The sequence below is a fragment of the Somniosus microcephalus genome, unplaced genomic scaffold, assembly GCF_052327205.1.
Source record: "Somniosus microcephalus isolate GS21.2 unplaced genomic scaffold, FLI_Smic_1.0 unresolved_chr1, whole genome shotgun sequence".
In the NCBI taxonomy this organism is placed as follows: Eukaryota; Metazoa; Chordata; class Chondrichthyes; order Squaliformes; family Somniosidae; genus Somniosus; species Somniosus microcephalus.
This window is the reverse complement of record NW_028225179.1, coordinates 87,562,744-87,575,985: the sequence shown is the minus strand read 5'-3', so window position 1 is coordinate 87,575,985 and position 13,242 is coordinate 87,562,744. Positions and strand designations below refer to the sequence as shown.

At 51.9% G+C, this 13,242-nt stretch overlaps 1 protein-coding gene across 2 annotated transcripts in view; it reads left to right on the top strand.

The window, feature by feature from the left end:
- LOC147095566 (zinc-binding protein A33-like) overlaps positions 1-13,242 on the top strand; it is a 46,211-nt gene that overhangs the window by 21,729 nt on the left and 11,240 nt on the right. Inside the window, exons 2-5 of one of the 2 annotated variants that reach the window (XM_085974694.1) lie at positions 6,534-6,629; positions 6,710-6,943; positions 10,815-10,837; positions 10,930-11,159. In XM_085974694.1, the coding sequence (XP_085830820.1) occupies positions 6,534-6,629; positions 6,710-6,943; positions 10,815-10,837; positions 10,930-11,159 (583 nt within the window). The remainder of the gene's footprint in view (positions 1-6,533; positions 6,630-6,709; positions 6,944-10,814; positions 10,838-10,929; positions 11,160-13,242) is intronic. The other variant, XM_085974696.1, reaches the window with a different exon arrangement.

The window sequence follows — 13,242 nt, the reverse complement described above, 5'->3', positions numbered from 1 at the left end:
GTTTGAAAGGGGGATGTCCGCAGGGGTTCCCTGCACTACCTGCCTGCCTTTGTTGCTCCGCCTGATGGTCACCCCCTGTGCTGCCCTACCCTGAGGCGTGCACAACTCGCTAAACGTGTTATCCACGAGCCTTTCAGCATCGCGCACGCTCCAAAATTCATCCACCCGCAGCTCGAGCGCCGCAATGCGGTCTACAAGTAGCTGCAGCTGGATGCATTTCCCGCACACATGGTCATCAGGGACACTGGCAGCATCCCTGACTTCCCACATAGAGCAGGAGGAGCAGAGCACGGGTCTGAACTCTCCTGCCATGACTTACCCCTTTAATTACTTTAAAAAATTTATTCAATACCCCAGTTACAGGTATGCTCTAGGGCGCTTTATTTACCAACTATCCCCACTACACCACAGAAATTTAACACCACAGAATTCAAGCTTGTATTGAAAAAAGAGAAATACTCACCAACCAATCACCTACCTGCTCCCTGGTGATGTCACACACTGATTACTTTTTACCTCTCTCCCCGCTGCTGAGTTGGTAAGCCTCGCCTCTCTCCGGTTTTTATACCGGTCTCACCACGCTGCTCCCGACTGGTCTCGGGCCTCGCTGGTCGCCGGGTTTTCTCCCGAGCTCCTCCTCGCTGCTCCCGCTGGTCCCGACTGGTCTCGGGCCTCGCCTCTCTCCGGTTTTTATACCGGTCTCACCACGCTGCTCCCGACTGGTCTCGGGCCTCGCTGGTCGCCGGGTTTTCTCCCGAGCTCCTCCTCGCTGCTCCCGCTGGTCCCGACTGGTCTCGGGCCTCGCCTCTCTCCGGTTTTTATACCGGTCTCACCACGCTGCTCCCGACTGGTCTCGGGCCTCGCTGGTCGCCGGGTTTTCTCCCGAGCTCCTCCTCGCTGCTCCCGCTGGTCCCGACTGGTCTCGGGCCTCGCCTCTCTCCGGTTTTTATACCGGTCTCACCACGCTGCTCCCGACTGGTCTCGGGCCTCGCTGGTCGCCGGGTTTTCTCCCGAGCTCCTCCTCGCTGCTCCCGCTGGTCCCGACTGGTCTCGGGCCTCGCCTCTCTCCGGTTTTTATACCGGTCTCACCACGCTGCTCCCGACTGGTCTCGGGCCTCGCTGGTCGCCGGGTTTTCTCCCGAGCTCCTCCTCGCTGCTCCCGCTGGTCCCGACTGGTCTCGGGCCTCGCCTCTCTCCGGTTTTTATACCGGTCTCACCACGCTGCTCCCGACTGGTCTCGGGCCTCGCTGGTCGCCGGGTTTTCTCCCGAGCTCCTCCTCGCTGCTCCCGCTGGTCCCGACTGGTCTCGGGCCTCGCCTCTCTCCGGTTTTTATACCGGTCTCACCACGCTGCTCCCGACTGGTCTCGGGCCTCGCTGGTCGCCGGGTTTTCTCCCGAGCTCCTCCTCGCTGCTCCCGCTGGTCCCGACTGGTCTCGGGCCTCGCCTCTCTCCGGTTTTTATACCGGTCTCACCACGCTGCTCCCGACTGGTCTCGGGCCTCGCTGGTCGCCGGGTTTTCTCCCGAGCTCCTCCTCGCTGCTCCCGCTGGTCCCGACTGGTCTCGGGCCTCGCCTCTCTCCGGTTTTTATACCGGTCTCACCACGCTGCTCCCGACTGGTCTCGGGCCTCGCTGGTCGCCGGGTTTTCTCCCGAGCTCCTCCTCGCTGCTCCCGCTGGTCCCGACTGGTCTCGGGCCTCGCCTCTCTCCGGTTTTTATACCGGTCTCACCACGCTGCTCCCGACTGGTCTCGGGCCTCGCTGGTCGCCGGGTTTTCTCCCGAGCTCCTCCTCGCTGCTCCCGCTGGTCCCGACTGGTCTCGGGCCTCGCCTCTCTCCGGTTTTTATACCGGTCTCACCACGCTGCTCCCGACTGGTCTCGGGCCTCGCTGGTCGCCGGGTTTTCTCCCGAGCTCCTCCTCGCTGCTCCCGCTGGTCCCGACTGGTCTCGGGCCTCGCCTCTCTCCGGTTTTTATACCGGTCTCACCACGCTGCTCCCGACTGGTCTCGGGCCTCGCTGGTCGCCGGGTTTTCTCCCGAGCTCCTCCTCGCTGCTCCCGCTGGTCCCGACTGGTCTCGGGCCTCGCCTCTCTCCGGTTTTTATACCGGTCTCACCACGCTGCTCCCGACTGGTCTCGGGCCTCGCTGGTCGCCGGGTTTTCTCCCGAGCTCCTCCTCGCTGCTCCCGCTGGTCCCGACTGGTTCCGGGAGGGAGGGGCAGGGGTGAGGGCAGAAGTGCGGGAGATAGAATGGACACGGTCGAGGGCTATGTCAACCATGGTAGAGGGGAATCCTCGGTTGAGGAAAAAGGAAGACATGTTGGAAGCACTGGTGTGGAAGGTGGCATCGTCGGAGCAGATGCGGCGGAGACGGAGAAACTAGGAGAATGGAATAGAGTCCTTACAGGAGGTGGGGTGGGAGGAAGTGTAGTCCAGGTAGCTGTGGGAGTCAGTGGGCATGTAGTGAATGTTGGGCAATAACCTATCCCCTGAGATGGAGATGGAGAAGTCGAGGAAGGGAAGGGAAGAGTCAGAGATGGACCATGTGAAGGTGAGGGAAGGGTGGAAATTGGAGGCAAAGTGAATGAAATTGTCTAGTTCGGGGCGAGAGCAGGAAACGGCACTCACTGCGAAACAGTTCTCACTGTGAAATCTGTGTAGAATTACACACAGTCTACAACACAGGAACAGGCCATTCGGCTGTAATATAACCACTTTTCAGCTTCTCCTTAAGTGTATCTCTGCTATTGGCCTCAACCACTCCCTGTGGCAGTGAATTCCACAATCTCACCACTCTCTGGGTAAAGAAGTTTCTCCTGAATTCCCTATTAATTTATTAGTGACTGTAGGTGATTTGCTTTGGTGGTTCGAATCGCCCCTCCTACTTAGTTCTATACGACAGTAATTACGGTGAACAGGATTGGGAAACAGACAAGCTTTTCAGACTCAACCGTATGGTGTTTAATAACAGAAAATGCTGGAAAACTCAGCAGGCCAGGCAACATCCGTGGAGAGAGAAATAGAGTCAACGTTTCAGGTCGAAACCCTTTGTCAAGACTGGTGTTTAATAGGGTTAACACACACACCCACCTCCAGTACGTAAAATGCCTGGTGGCGTAAAACAAACTATAGAACTGTGGTAAACCACTTTTATCGTTCACTATCGTTACACTATAGTTACCACTGTTGTATTGTTATCACCGTTATCACTGTTGTATCACTATACGAGGTCGCCTCTTGTCGCGCTGTTATACCTGGGCTGACCACCTCCGACTCCGCCCATGGCTCCACCTACCTGCCCAGGTATAAAGGTAGTCGACTGGCTGGTATTCCTCCTTGTTGGACCCGATCACCCACGAGGGTGGGCTCTGTTATTTAGTCAATAAAAACCTTTAGTTACGTTCCTAACTCGTCGCTTTTTATTGGACGAATTGATAGGTATATCAAGAACAATACAACTTGGCCCGTCGAACAGGCCCCTGTCTCGTATTAAGACACCTAAAATCACACTGCATTGCATACAGAGTATAAAATACACACAGAACCTCCCCACTAAACCCCTCTGGATTGGTTGGGACACACAACACCCCCTCACACAGTACTGGCGGTCTTAAGGATGCGTGGGCTTGTACAATGCTCACCCCGATTGTCCGTTTTCTTGCTCGCTGCTTCCCTGTGTAGAACGTGAGGCAAGAGAGGAGATTGCAGGGGCTCTGACACAAATTTTCAGAACATCTCTGGCCACAGGGGAGATGCCAGAGGACTGGAGGACAGCTAACGTAGTACCATTGTTCAAGAAGGGTAGTAGGGATAAACCAGGGAATTACAGGCCAGTGAGCCTAACATCAGTGGTAGGGAAATTATTGGAAAAAATTCTGAGGGACAGAATTAGTCTCCACTTGGAGAGGCAGGGATTAATCAAGGATAGTCAGCATGGCTTTGTCAAGGGAAGATCATGTCTAACCAATTTGAGTTAATTTTTCGAGGGGGTGACTAGGTGTGTGGATGAGGGTAGTGCAGTGGATGTGGTATACATGGACTTCAGTAAGGCTTTTGACAAAGTCCCACATGGGAGACTGTTCAAGAAGGTAAGAGCCCATGGGATCCAGGGCAATTTGACACATTGGATCCAAAATTGGCTCAGTGGCAGGAGGCAGAGGGAGATGGTTGAAGGTTGTTTTTGTGACTGGAAGCCTGTGTCCAGTGGGGTACCGCAGGGATCGGTGCTGGGTCCTTTGCTGTTTGTAGTGTACATTAATGATTTAGATATGAATGTAGGAGGTGTCATAAATCGCAACTTCTACAAGAAGTAACTCAGGAAGTACTACTGGACGGCCAGCTGAGGGCGCCGTCCAAGGAGTATAAATACTCGGGCGTGGGCCCAACTTGGCCAGAGACAATCTGGAAACAGGAAGCTAGTGACTACTAACTAGACCTCCATGTTTTGTTACAAGTTGCTTAAAGCCTTGCTTTATGTTCAACCAAGTGCGTAGTGAGTGATTATTACGTCAGGAGGTATGATCAGTAAGTTCGCAGATAACACGAAAATTGGTGGAGTGGTAAATAGCGAGGAGGGAAGCCTCAGGCTACAGGACGATATAGACGGGTTGGTCAGATGGGCAGAACAGTGGCAAATGGAATTTAACCCTGAAAAGTGTGAGGTGATGCATTTTGGGAGGACTAACAAGGCAAGGGAATACACAATGAATGGTAGGACCCCAGGAACGACAGAGAATCAGAGGGACCTGGTTAAAAAGACATATGGGATACTTGCCTTCATTGGCCGAGGCATAGAATATAAGAGCAGGGAGGTTATGATGGAGCTGTACAAAGTGCTAGTTAGGCCACAGCTGGAATACTTTGTGCAGTTCTGGTCACCACACTATAGGAAGGATGTGATTGCATTGGAGAGGGTGCAGAGGAGATTCACCAGGATGTTACCTGGGCTGGAGCGCTTCAGCTATGAAGAGAGACTGGACAAGCTGGGGTTGTTTTCCTTAGAGCAGAGAAGGCTGAGGGGGGACCTGATTGAGGTGTACAAAATTATGAGGGGCATAGATAGGGTGGATAGAAAGGAACTTTTCCCCTTAGTAGAGGGGTCAATAACCAGGGGGCATAGTGTTAAGGTAAGGGGCGGGAGGTTTAGAGGGAATTGAGGAAAAGCTTTTTCACCCAGAGGGTGGTTGGAATCTGGAACTCACTGCCTGAAAGGGTGGTAGAGGCAGGAACCCTCACAACATTCAAGAAGCATTTAGATGAGCACTTGAAATGCCATAGCATACAAGGCTACGGACCAAATGCTGGAAAATGGGATTAGAATAGACAGGGCTTGATGGCCGGCGTGGACACAATGGGCCGAAGGGCCTCTTTCTGTGCTGTATAACTCTATGAGTGTGGAGTTTGCACATTCGCCCCGTGTTTGCGTGGGTTTCCTCCGGGTGCTCCGGTTTCCTCCCACAGTCCAAAGACGTGCGGGTTAGGTTGATTGGCTATGATAAATTGACCCTTAGTGTTAGGGGGATTAAATACGTGGGGTTACGTGTTGGTGTAGGGGTTACGGGGATCGGGTGGGATATGTGTCGGTGCAGGCTCGATGGGCCGAAATGGCCTCTATCTGCACTGTGGGGTTTCTGTGTGATTCTGTGACTCCTGGTTCCGTATCGCCGATGCAGTATCCAAGTCCCAGTTTCGAGGTTCGTTCCTACAGTCAAAGAGCAAGGCGAGGCTCTTGTCGCTCGTGGTGGTTTAGAGCGAGAGAGAGAGAGAGAGAAAGCCAAAGCTGCCTTCTCTATATCCTAAAAGTTCATTCCAGCTCTGTGTAGTTGCAGTGATGTCTTTTTAATCACCCCTCTTTGTTTTCTTTGTCTGGTTTCCCGCCTTTCGGGGCTATCCCATCTAGGTGCTGGTGTTAGTGGCAGATGATGGGCCGCACTTCTCACCTGAACCTGGGTTAAGCGGCTTCCCATTAATTTACAATGGCCCTCTTTTGTCCGGTTCCCGCCTTTCGGGGCTATCCCATCTACGTGCTCGTTACCGTATGAGTTACCTACTCGGACCCATTGTCTTCCCAGAGAATTCTGTCTGCCCAGAAATTCTCCCATAATTAGTTTGTAGGCCTGGCTGGAATCTCCTGTCCATCAAGAACATCTGGGCCCCTCCCATTTTCTCCTAACAGGCTGTTGGTCAAATCAGCAGTAACAGTCATTCAAAATATCTGATACCAAAAATCCTTGGGGCCTGTGTTCGATGCTTACATGACTATCTTCTATTGGTGGCCCCTAGTTTTGGAATCCCCCACAAGTGGAAACATCTTCTCTACGTCGACCCGATCAAACCCATTCATATATTGAATGTAACATAAACCAGTTGTTGGTGTGAAGCTGTGCCTGGTCTGATTGAGTACTTTTCACACTGCCTTTTGTAAAGGGGTCCACACTAGTGACACGGGCAACATTCCCTGAACAGCTGCTCCCACAGTTTGGGAATAAACAGCAGACATTGCAATGGGTTATGGTGAGATCTGGTTCCATTTTTAGGACCAGCTGAAATCGGCCTTGGATTCCATGGAGGAGGAAAAGAAAAGTAAAAGTGAATTAAAACGGCAGCAGGAGGGAAAGATTTCAGAACTGGATGTGAGTATGACTGCTTTTACCTTTAAACACTGCCACCATTTAACAACTCGCTGCTTAAATCATCTCTCTCACCATCTTAGCAACTCACAGGATCCCTGGAGCAAGACATCTCCGCACAATTTGCCAAAATCCATCGATATCTTGAAGACAAAGAGAAACATTTAATCGAAGAGCTGAGGAGACAAAAGGAGGAAGATCTGCGACCAATGGAGAAGAACTTGGAAAGAAGTGAAGAGGAACTGACGTCACTTGAGGAGAACAGACTGAACCTTTGTGTAGACATCGAGCAGCAAGACAGTATCTCTTTTCTCAAGGTGACCCTTTATAACCCAATCCCCAAGCTGTTGGTGTAAGTGTAAACAGCACTTTATAATAGGGCTCAAACCCCGTCACAACAATGCACAATGTGCGGTATAACTGAGGACAAATAGGTATCAGTCAGGATTGAGCTCTGAGTGTCGAGGAGACTGTCCCACACTGTCAGGACCTCACACTGGCTGCAGTATAACTGGAACCAGAGTAAACGGTCCAGAAATGGAGTGTGAGAGAAGAAAGGGGATGCATCTAAACCAAGGAGGGGTGAAGAGACTTGCGAGGAGCATTGAGGCAGCAGTGGGAAATCATTCAAACTAGAGAGGTGGGGGGAGGGCCGGGGGGGAAACCAGAGCCAGCCGAGACAAACCGTAGGGCAGAATGTGGTCAGCAGGACGTTCCACACACACAAGGGAAGAAATTCCTCTCGGACGGCAGCACAAAACGGGCGATAGCCAATCGGCAGCTCGCTTTACATTCCGCCCAATTTACTGTCCCATCAATGGACTCACTCACACATACAGGGCAGAGACACCGCACAGGCCACTGGTCAGACCACACCTTGAATAGAGGAAAGAATTGAAAAGCAGAGAAAACTGAACAGGCTGGGGCTCTTTTCTCTAGAAAAGAGAAGGCTGAGGGGTGACCTGATAGAGGCCTTCACAATGATGAAAGGGTTTGATAGGGTAGAGGTAGAGAATAGATTTCCACTAGTGAGGGAGGAAAAACTAGAGACCGTGAGTATAAGATAGTCAGGAATGAATCCAATAGGGAATTCAGGAGAAACTTCTTTACCCAGAGAGTGGTTAGAATGTGGAACTCACTACCACACGGAGTAGTTGAAGCCAATAACGTAGATACATTTAAGGGAAGCTCGATAAAACACACGAGGGAGAAAGGAATCGCAGGTTATGCTGATAAGGTTCGATGAAGAGGGGTGGGAGGAGGTTCGTGTGGAGCATAAACAGCAGCACAGACCAGTTGGGCCGAATGGCCTGTTTCTGTGCTGTAGACTCTGTGTAATTCGATGTAAGATTGGCCCAGAAATTCGGGTCTCCACGGGTGCATGCACTGCGCATGCGCAGGAAACCGGAACTTCCATTCCCTTAAAGGAAGGGGTTCAGAGGTCGAACGCGTGCGCCGGAGAGGCAGGGCGTGCGCCTGGAACTTATGGTTTTTTTGCAGGTTTCTCCGGGAGGGTAAGTCTCCAGCAGTTACACTTTTAAAAAGCAGTCGCAAGGCCTGCTTTTAACAAGGTAAGTGGTGAATTAATTAAAATTAAAACATTTTTTCCACAGGTTTATTATTTTTAAATACTTTAAAGAAAGGTAAGTTTATTTTTAGCCCCGTTAAAAACTGTAATTAATTTTTTCAAAAATTTAAATTATTGTTTATAATTATTTTATATAATTTATAGTTATTTTAAAAATGTGATTTTTTAAAATGTATTTGAAGTTTTAGTTATGTATTGGGGCTTATAGTATTTATAGTTTTGACAGGTCTTCCTGTCAATTCTATGAATGGGCATTTCCCTGCTACCATTGGCTCTCCATGGCCCACGTGATCCCAGGGGACGCTTTGAACTAACTGTGCCCCTGGGATACACAAGCACTGTGCGCCGGCAGCTGGAGGAGGCCCAGGATCGGAATCCCACGCGGGCCCACAGCTCAATGGCCGGCGCGCTAGGTAAGTGCAGGTCGGAGGCTTGCACCTGCGGGAAGCCCCCGACCCGAATTTCTGGGCCATTGTGTCTAGTTCTGGTCACCCAGAAGTAAGGCAGTGCTGAGAAGAGCGGTGAGGCTAATCCCCAGTGTCAGGGTCTGAGCCCTGAGGAAAGACTGGAGACACTTGAACCCTTCACTTTGGAAAGGAGGGGGGTCATTTTGACTTTGTGTAAAACGTGCGATATCAGCTCAATCACCCATTAAACACCTCTCCCGATTTGAAGTCAGTAGAAACGGAAATGTGGAGAAGTGTTTAACGGGTGGCCGAGCCGATATCGCCCGTGTTACATAATCGCCCAGCGTCAAAATGACCCCCGAGGTGTCTGAGAGGTGGTTTTATTGAGGTGTAAGGGAGAGTAAACAGTATGGAGACGGCAAATCAAAATCAGACTTTAATTGTTGGAAACTAGGAAATGTAATTCTGGAATAAAAACAGAAAATGCTGGAGAAACTCAGCAGGTCAGGCAGCATCTGTGGAGAGAGAAACAGAGTTAACGTTTCAGGTCGACGACCTTTTGTCAGAACTGGAAAAAAGCAGGAATTGGAACAGATTTTTAAGCAAATGCAGGGGCTGGGAAAGGGGGGAGGGGATGAAAGAACAAAAGGGAAGGTCTGTGATAGGATAGAAGGCAGGAGAGGTTAAGAGACATTAAGAGATATTCAAGGCAAAAGGAGGTGGTAATGGGACAGGTTAAGAAACAAAGGATGGCTCTAGATGAAGTGTGAATTGCGCTGGCAGAATGAAAGACAGCTGCCATGTGGGAGAGAACAGAAGGCACAAACAAAAAGTGTGGATGAAAGTGTGTAAATGTAATTCTGGGACTGATGTCAGGAAGTTTATCTCACACAACAGTGATGAACACATGGAATGAGCTAACGGGTAGCATTAGGAGAGGAAACGATTAGATGATGTAATGTGGGGTGGGGCACCGTTAGTCTGTCTAGATGGAGGAATTGATGGGCTGAATGGCTTCCCTCATCTGTCAGTATCCTGTGAACTCACCATCTGAAAATCTCCTGCAGGTTACTGAGGTTTCCTCAGTGAGGGTTTGTGCTTTTTGTCCCCTTAGTTTTCTCCCCCTCTCTTCTGTCCTGAGAGCAGTGACATGTTGGGGTTCAGTCCCATGGGTGCTGACCCTGAGAGCAGTGACATGTTGGGGTTCAGTCCCATGGGTGCTGACCCTGAGAGCAGTGACATGTTGGGGTTCAGTCCCATGGGTGCTAGCCCTGAGAGCAGTGACATGTTGGGGTTCAGTCCCATGGGTGCTGGCCCTGAGAGCAGTGACATGTTGGGGTTCAGTCCCATGGGTGCTGGCCCTGAGAGCAGTGACAAGTTGGGGTTCGGTCCCATAGGTACTGGCCCTGAGAGCAGTGACATGTTGGGGTTCAGTCCCATGGGTGCTGGCCCTGAGAGCAGTGACATGATGGGGTTCAGTCCCATGGGTGCTGGCCCTGAGAGCAGTGACATGTTGGGGTTCAGTCCCATGGGTGCTGGCCCTGAGAGCAGTGACATGTTGGGGTTCAGTCCCATGGGTGCTGGCCCTGAGAGCAGTGACATGTTGGGGTTCAGTCCCATGGGTGCTGGCCCTGAGAGCAGTGACATGTTGGGGTTCAGTCCCATGGGTGCTGACCCTGAGAGCAGTGACATGTTGGGGTTCAGTCCCATGGGTGCTAACAATGCTCTGCGCAGTCAGCAATAGGAGGCTATTTGACGGTGTGGGCATCACACTGATCCTAATCCTGTTCTCTTCCGATGTGTAGACAGGTGCGTGTTGCCCCAGAGCTGCCTGGAAGTGTCCAGGAGCAGGTACATCGGCTGTTGTCTCCCTATTGAGGCGATGCTGAGGTTAGGTGTAACACCACTGTCCCCAGCTCAGACCAGAGACAACCTCTGAGTTACTGGGGAAATAGCGACCCGAAATTAAGGGAACTGATCAGTGAATCTTCAAAGTCTTCAGCAGCAGAGGAAACTCTGTCGAGTGTTTTCCGGGGGTAACTGACGTGGTTTCTCATCACTGGAGCCCATCAGTGAAAACTCCACCCAGATCCCTTCACATTTTACTAAAACCACTGATTATACATCATTAAACTGTACATTCTAAACACTGCCGTATATTTATTAAAATGTTTCTGATTCTCTGTCCTGCAGGAACTGAAAAGATTGAGAGAAAGGTGAGTATCCAATCCAAACCCCCACATGGTCTGACACTGTGATCACAGTTTGTATCCTGCAGTGAGTGACTGAATCAATCCCATTCAAACAGGTACCTGGAGAAAGGTGAGGAGGGTGAAGGTGCAGAGAGAGGTGAAGATGAAGAAGAAAACAATGACAACCGAGATTCAGAGGAAGATGAAGATGAAGATATAGACTTTGAACCGTCAGACACAAGTGAAGATGAAGAGATCCTGGTGTCTGCAAGCCTGAAATACACAGTGTTTCGAGGCCCGTTACTCTACGCAGTGTGGAAGGAAATGAAACAGATCATCTCTCCAGGTAAGAAACTCCACAGCTTTGTGTCCACTTTCTGTAGTGTCCTGCTCTCTTCCCCCTCTCCTGAAGGTGCTGCCTGTTGCTGGGTACAGATCACTGGGGCAGCAGTCTCTGGGGCCTCACTCAAGGGGCCATTCTTTATGTGGGGCCTTAGATTGAGCGATTCAAGCATGAGGGCATCGGAACCATCTTATTTGACATCCAGACACTCGCACTTTCCAGTAGGACTCACTGGACAGTGATCAGACTGGGACCCCGGGCTGATTGTGTTCCTCTCTGACCCAGGGCTCACTAGACAGTGATCAGATTGGGACCCCGGGCTGATTGTGTTCCTCTCTGACCCAGGGCTCACTGGACAGTGATCAGACTGGGACCCCGGGCTGATTGTGTTCCTCTCTGACCCAGGACTCACTGGGCAGTGATCAGACTGGGACCCCGGGCTGATTGTGTTCCTCTCTGACCCAGGACTCACTGGACAGTGATCAGACTGGGACCCCGGGCTGATTGTGTTCCTCTCTGACCCAGGACTCACTGGGCAGTGATCAGACTGGGACCCCGGGCTGATTGTGTTCCTCTCTGACCCAGGACTCACTGGACAGTGATCAGACTGGGACCCCGGGCTGATTGTGTTCCTCTCTGACCCAGGACTCACTGGACAGTGATCAGACTGGGACCCCTGGCTGATTGTGTTCCTCTCTGACCCAGGACTCACTGGGCAGTGATCAGACTGGGACCCTGAGCTGATTGTGTTCCTCTCTGACCCAGGACTCACTGGACAGTGATCAGACTGGGACCCCGGGCTGATTGTGTTCCTCTCTGACCCAGGACTCACTAGACAGTGATTAGACTGGGACCCCGGGCTGATTGTGTTCCTCTCTGACCCAGGACTCACTGGACAGCGATCAGACTGGGACACCGGGCTGATTGTGTTCCTCTCTGACCCAGGAATACTGACGGTCGATCCTCTGCTCTGTTTGGCTTTGTACCTTCACTGAGCTGTACACTCCACCGCCCACCCTCACATACCATCACTGACCACGATACACTTTCCACTGGTGTGGTTGTTGTCTTGGGAGATTTTGAGTGTAGTTTCCCGTTAATGTGAGCTTCTTATAGAATATGCTTGTTGGGAGTGTTTAGTTGTGGCGATGTCAGTGGGCGGTTTCTATAATGGAAGGCCAATCCCCATCTCCACCTTTATACTCAGGCAGCAAGTTAAACATCAACCTCTGTTATTTACCATGGGCTAAAAATTGAGTCGCGCCCCAATTGAGGCGCTAACTTCGCCGGGGCGCTAAAAGTAGCGCCCCTGCACCGGAAATTGAGTGGTTGCACCCCAAGATGGAAGCGCGGCACTACTGGAGGCGCCCCGCATCCCTCTTGGGGCTCTGCGAGTGAATATCGTGGTGCTACGTGCCGCAGCGCCACACGCTGCATCAGGTTGCGCTGCGGTATTGCAGGCCTTCCTCCCCTCCTTAAAGGGGACGGGCCTTGTGCAGCTCGACCTGGGGCCCAGCTGGGCCCCCGGGGATCGGGAGTGCAGGCAAAAGAGCCCGGCACCCAAGAGAAGTGCCGGGCTCTTGGAGTGCAGCCAGCACTCCGCGGGGGGGGGGGTCCAGGAGGTCGGGGACGGGATCGCAGGCAGGTGCTGGCAGGCGGCCAGCAACAAAAATGGCCGCCCCGCACCTCACCTTTAAATTGCGCCTCCCCGGCCACAGGTACGCCCCCCTGACCCTGTCGGACATAGCGTCCGGCGGTAAATCAGGGGGCGCTCCCGAAGATCGTGGCCGGGGTTTGAGTGGGGCGCTGCGCACACCAATGACGTCATCGCCAGCGGCGCAACGCTACCAGTTAGCGCCACCACTAACCTCCCGCTGAATTTTGCGGGAGGCGCTAGTTGGTTAGCGCCCTCTTAAGGCACTAACGGGTGGCGCTACCAACTGAATTTTTTCCCCCCATGTCTCCTCTCCTTATCCCACACGGCAAATACTTCATAAACTTTCTAATGGTGCACTCACTGGAACAGTCGTTTAGAGAATGCTTATTGTACTGTAGAGGGTGCGATGGTGTAGTGGTTGTGTTACTG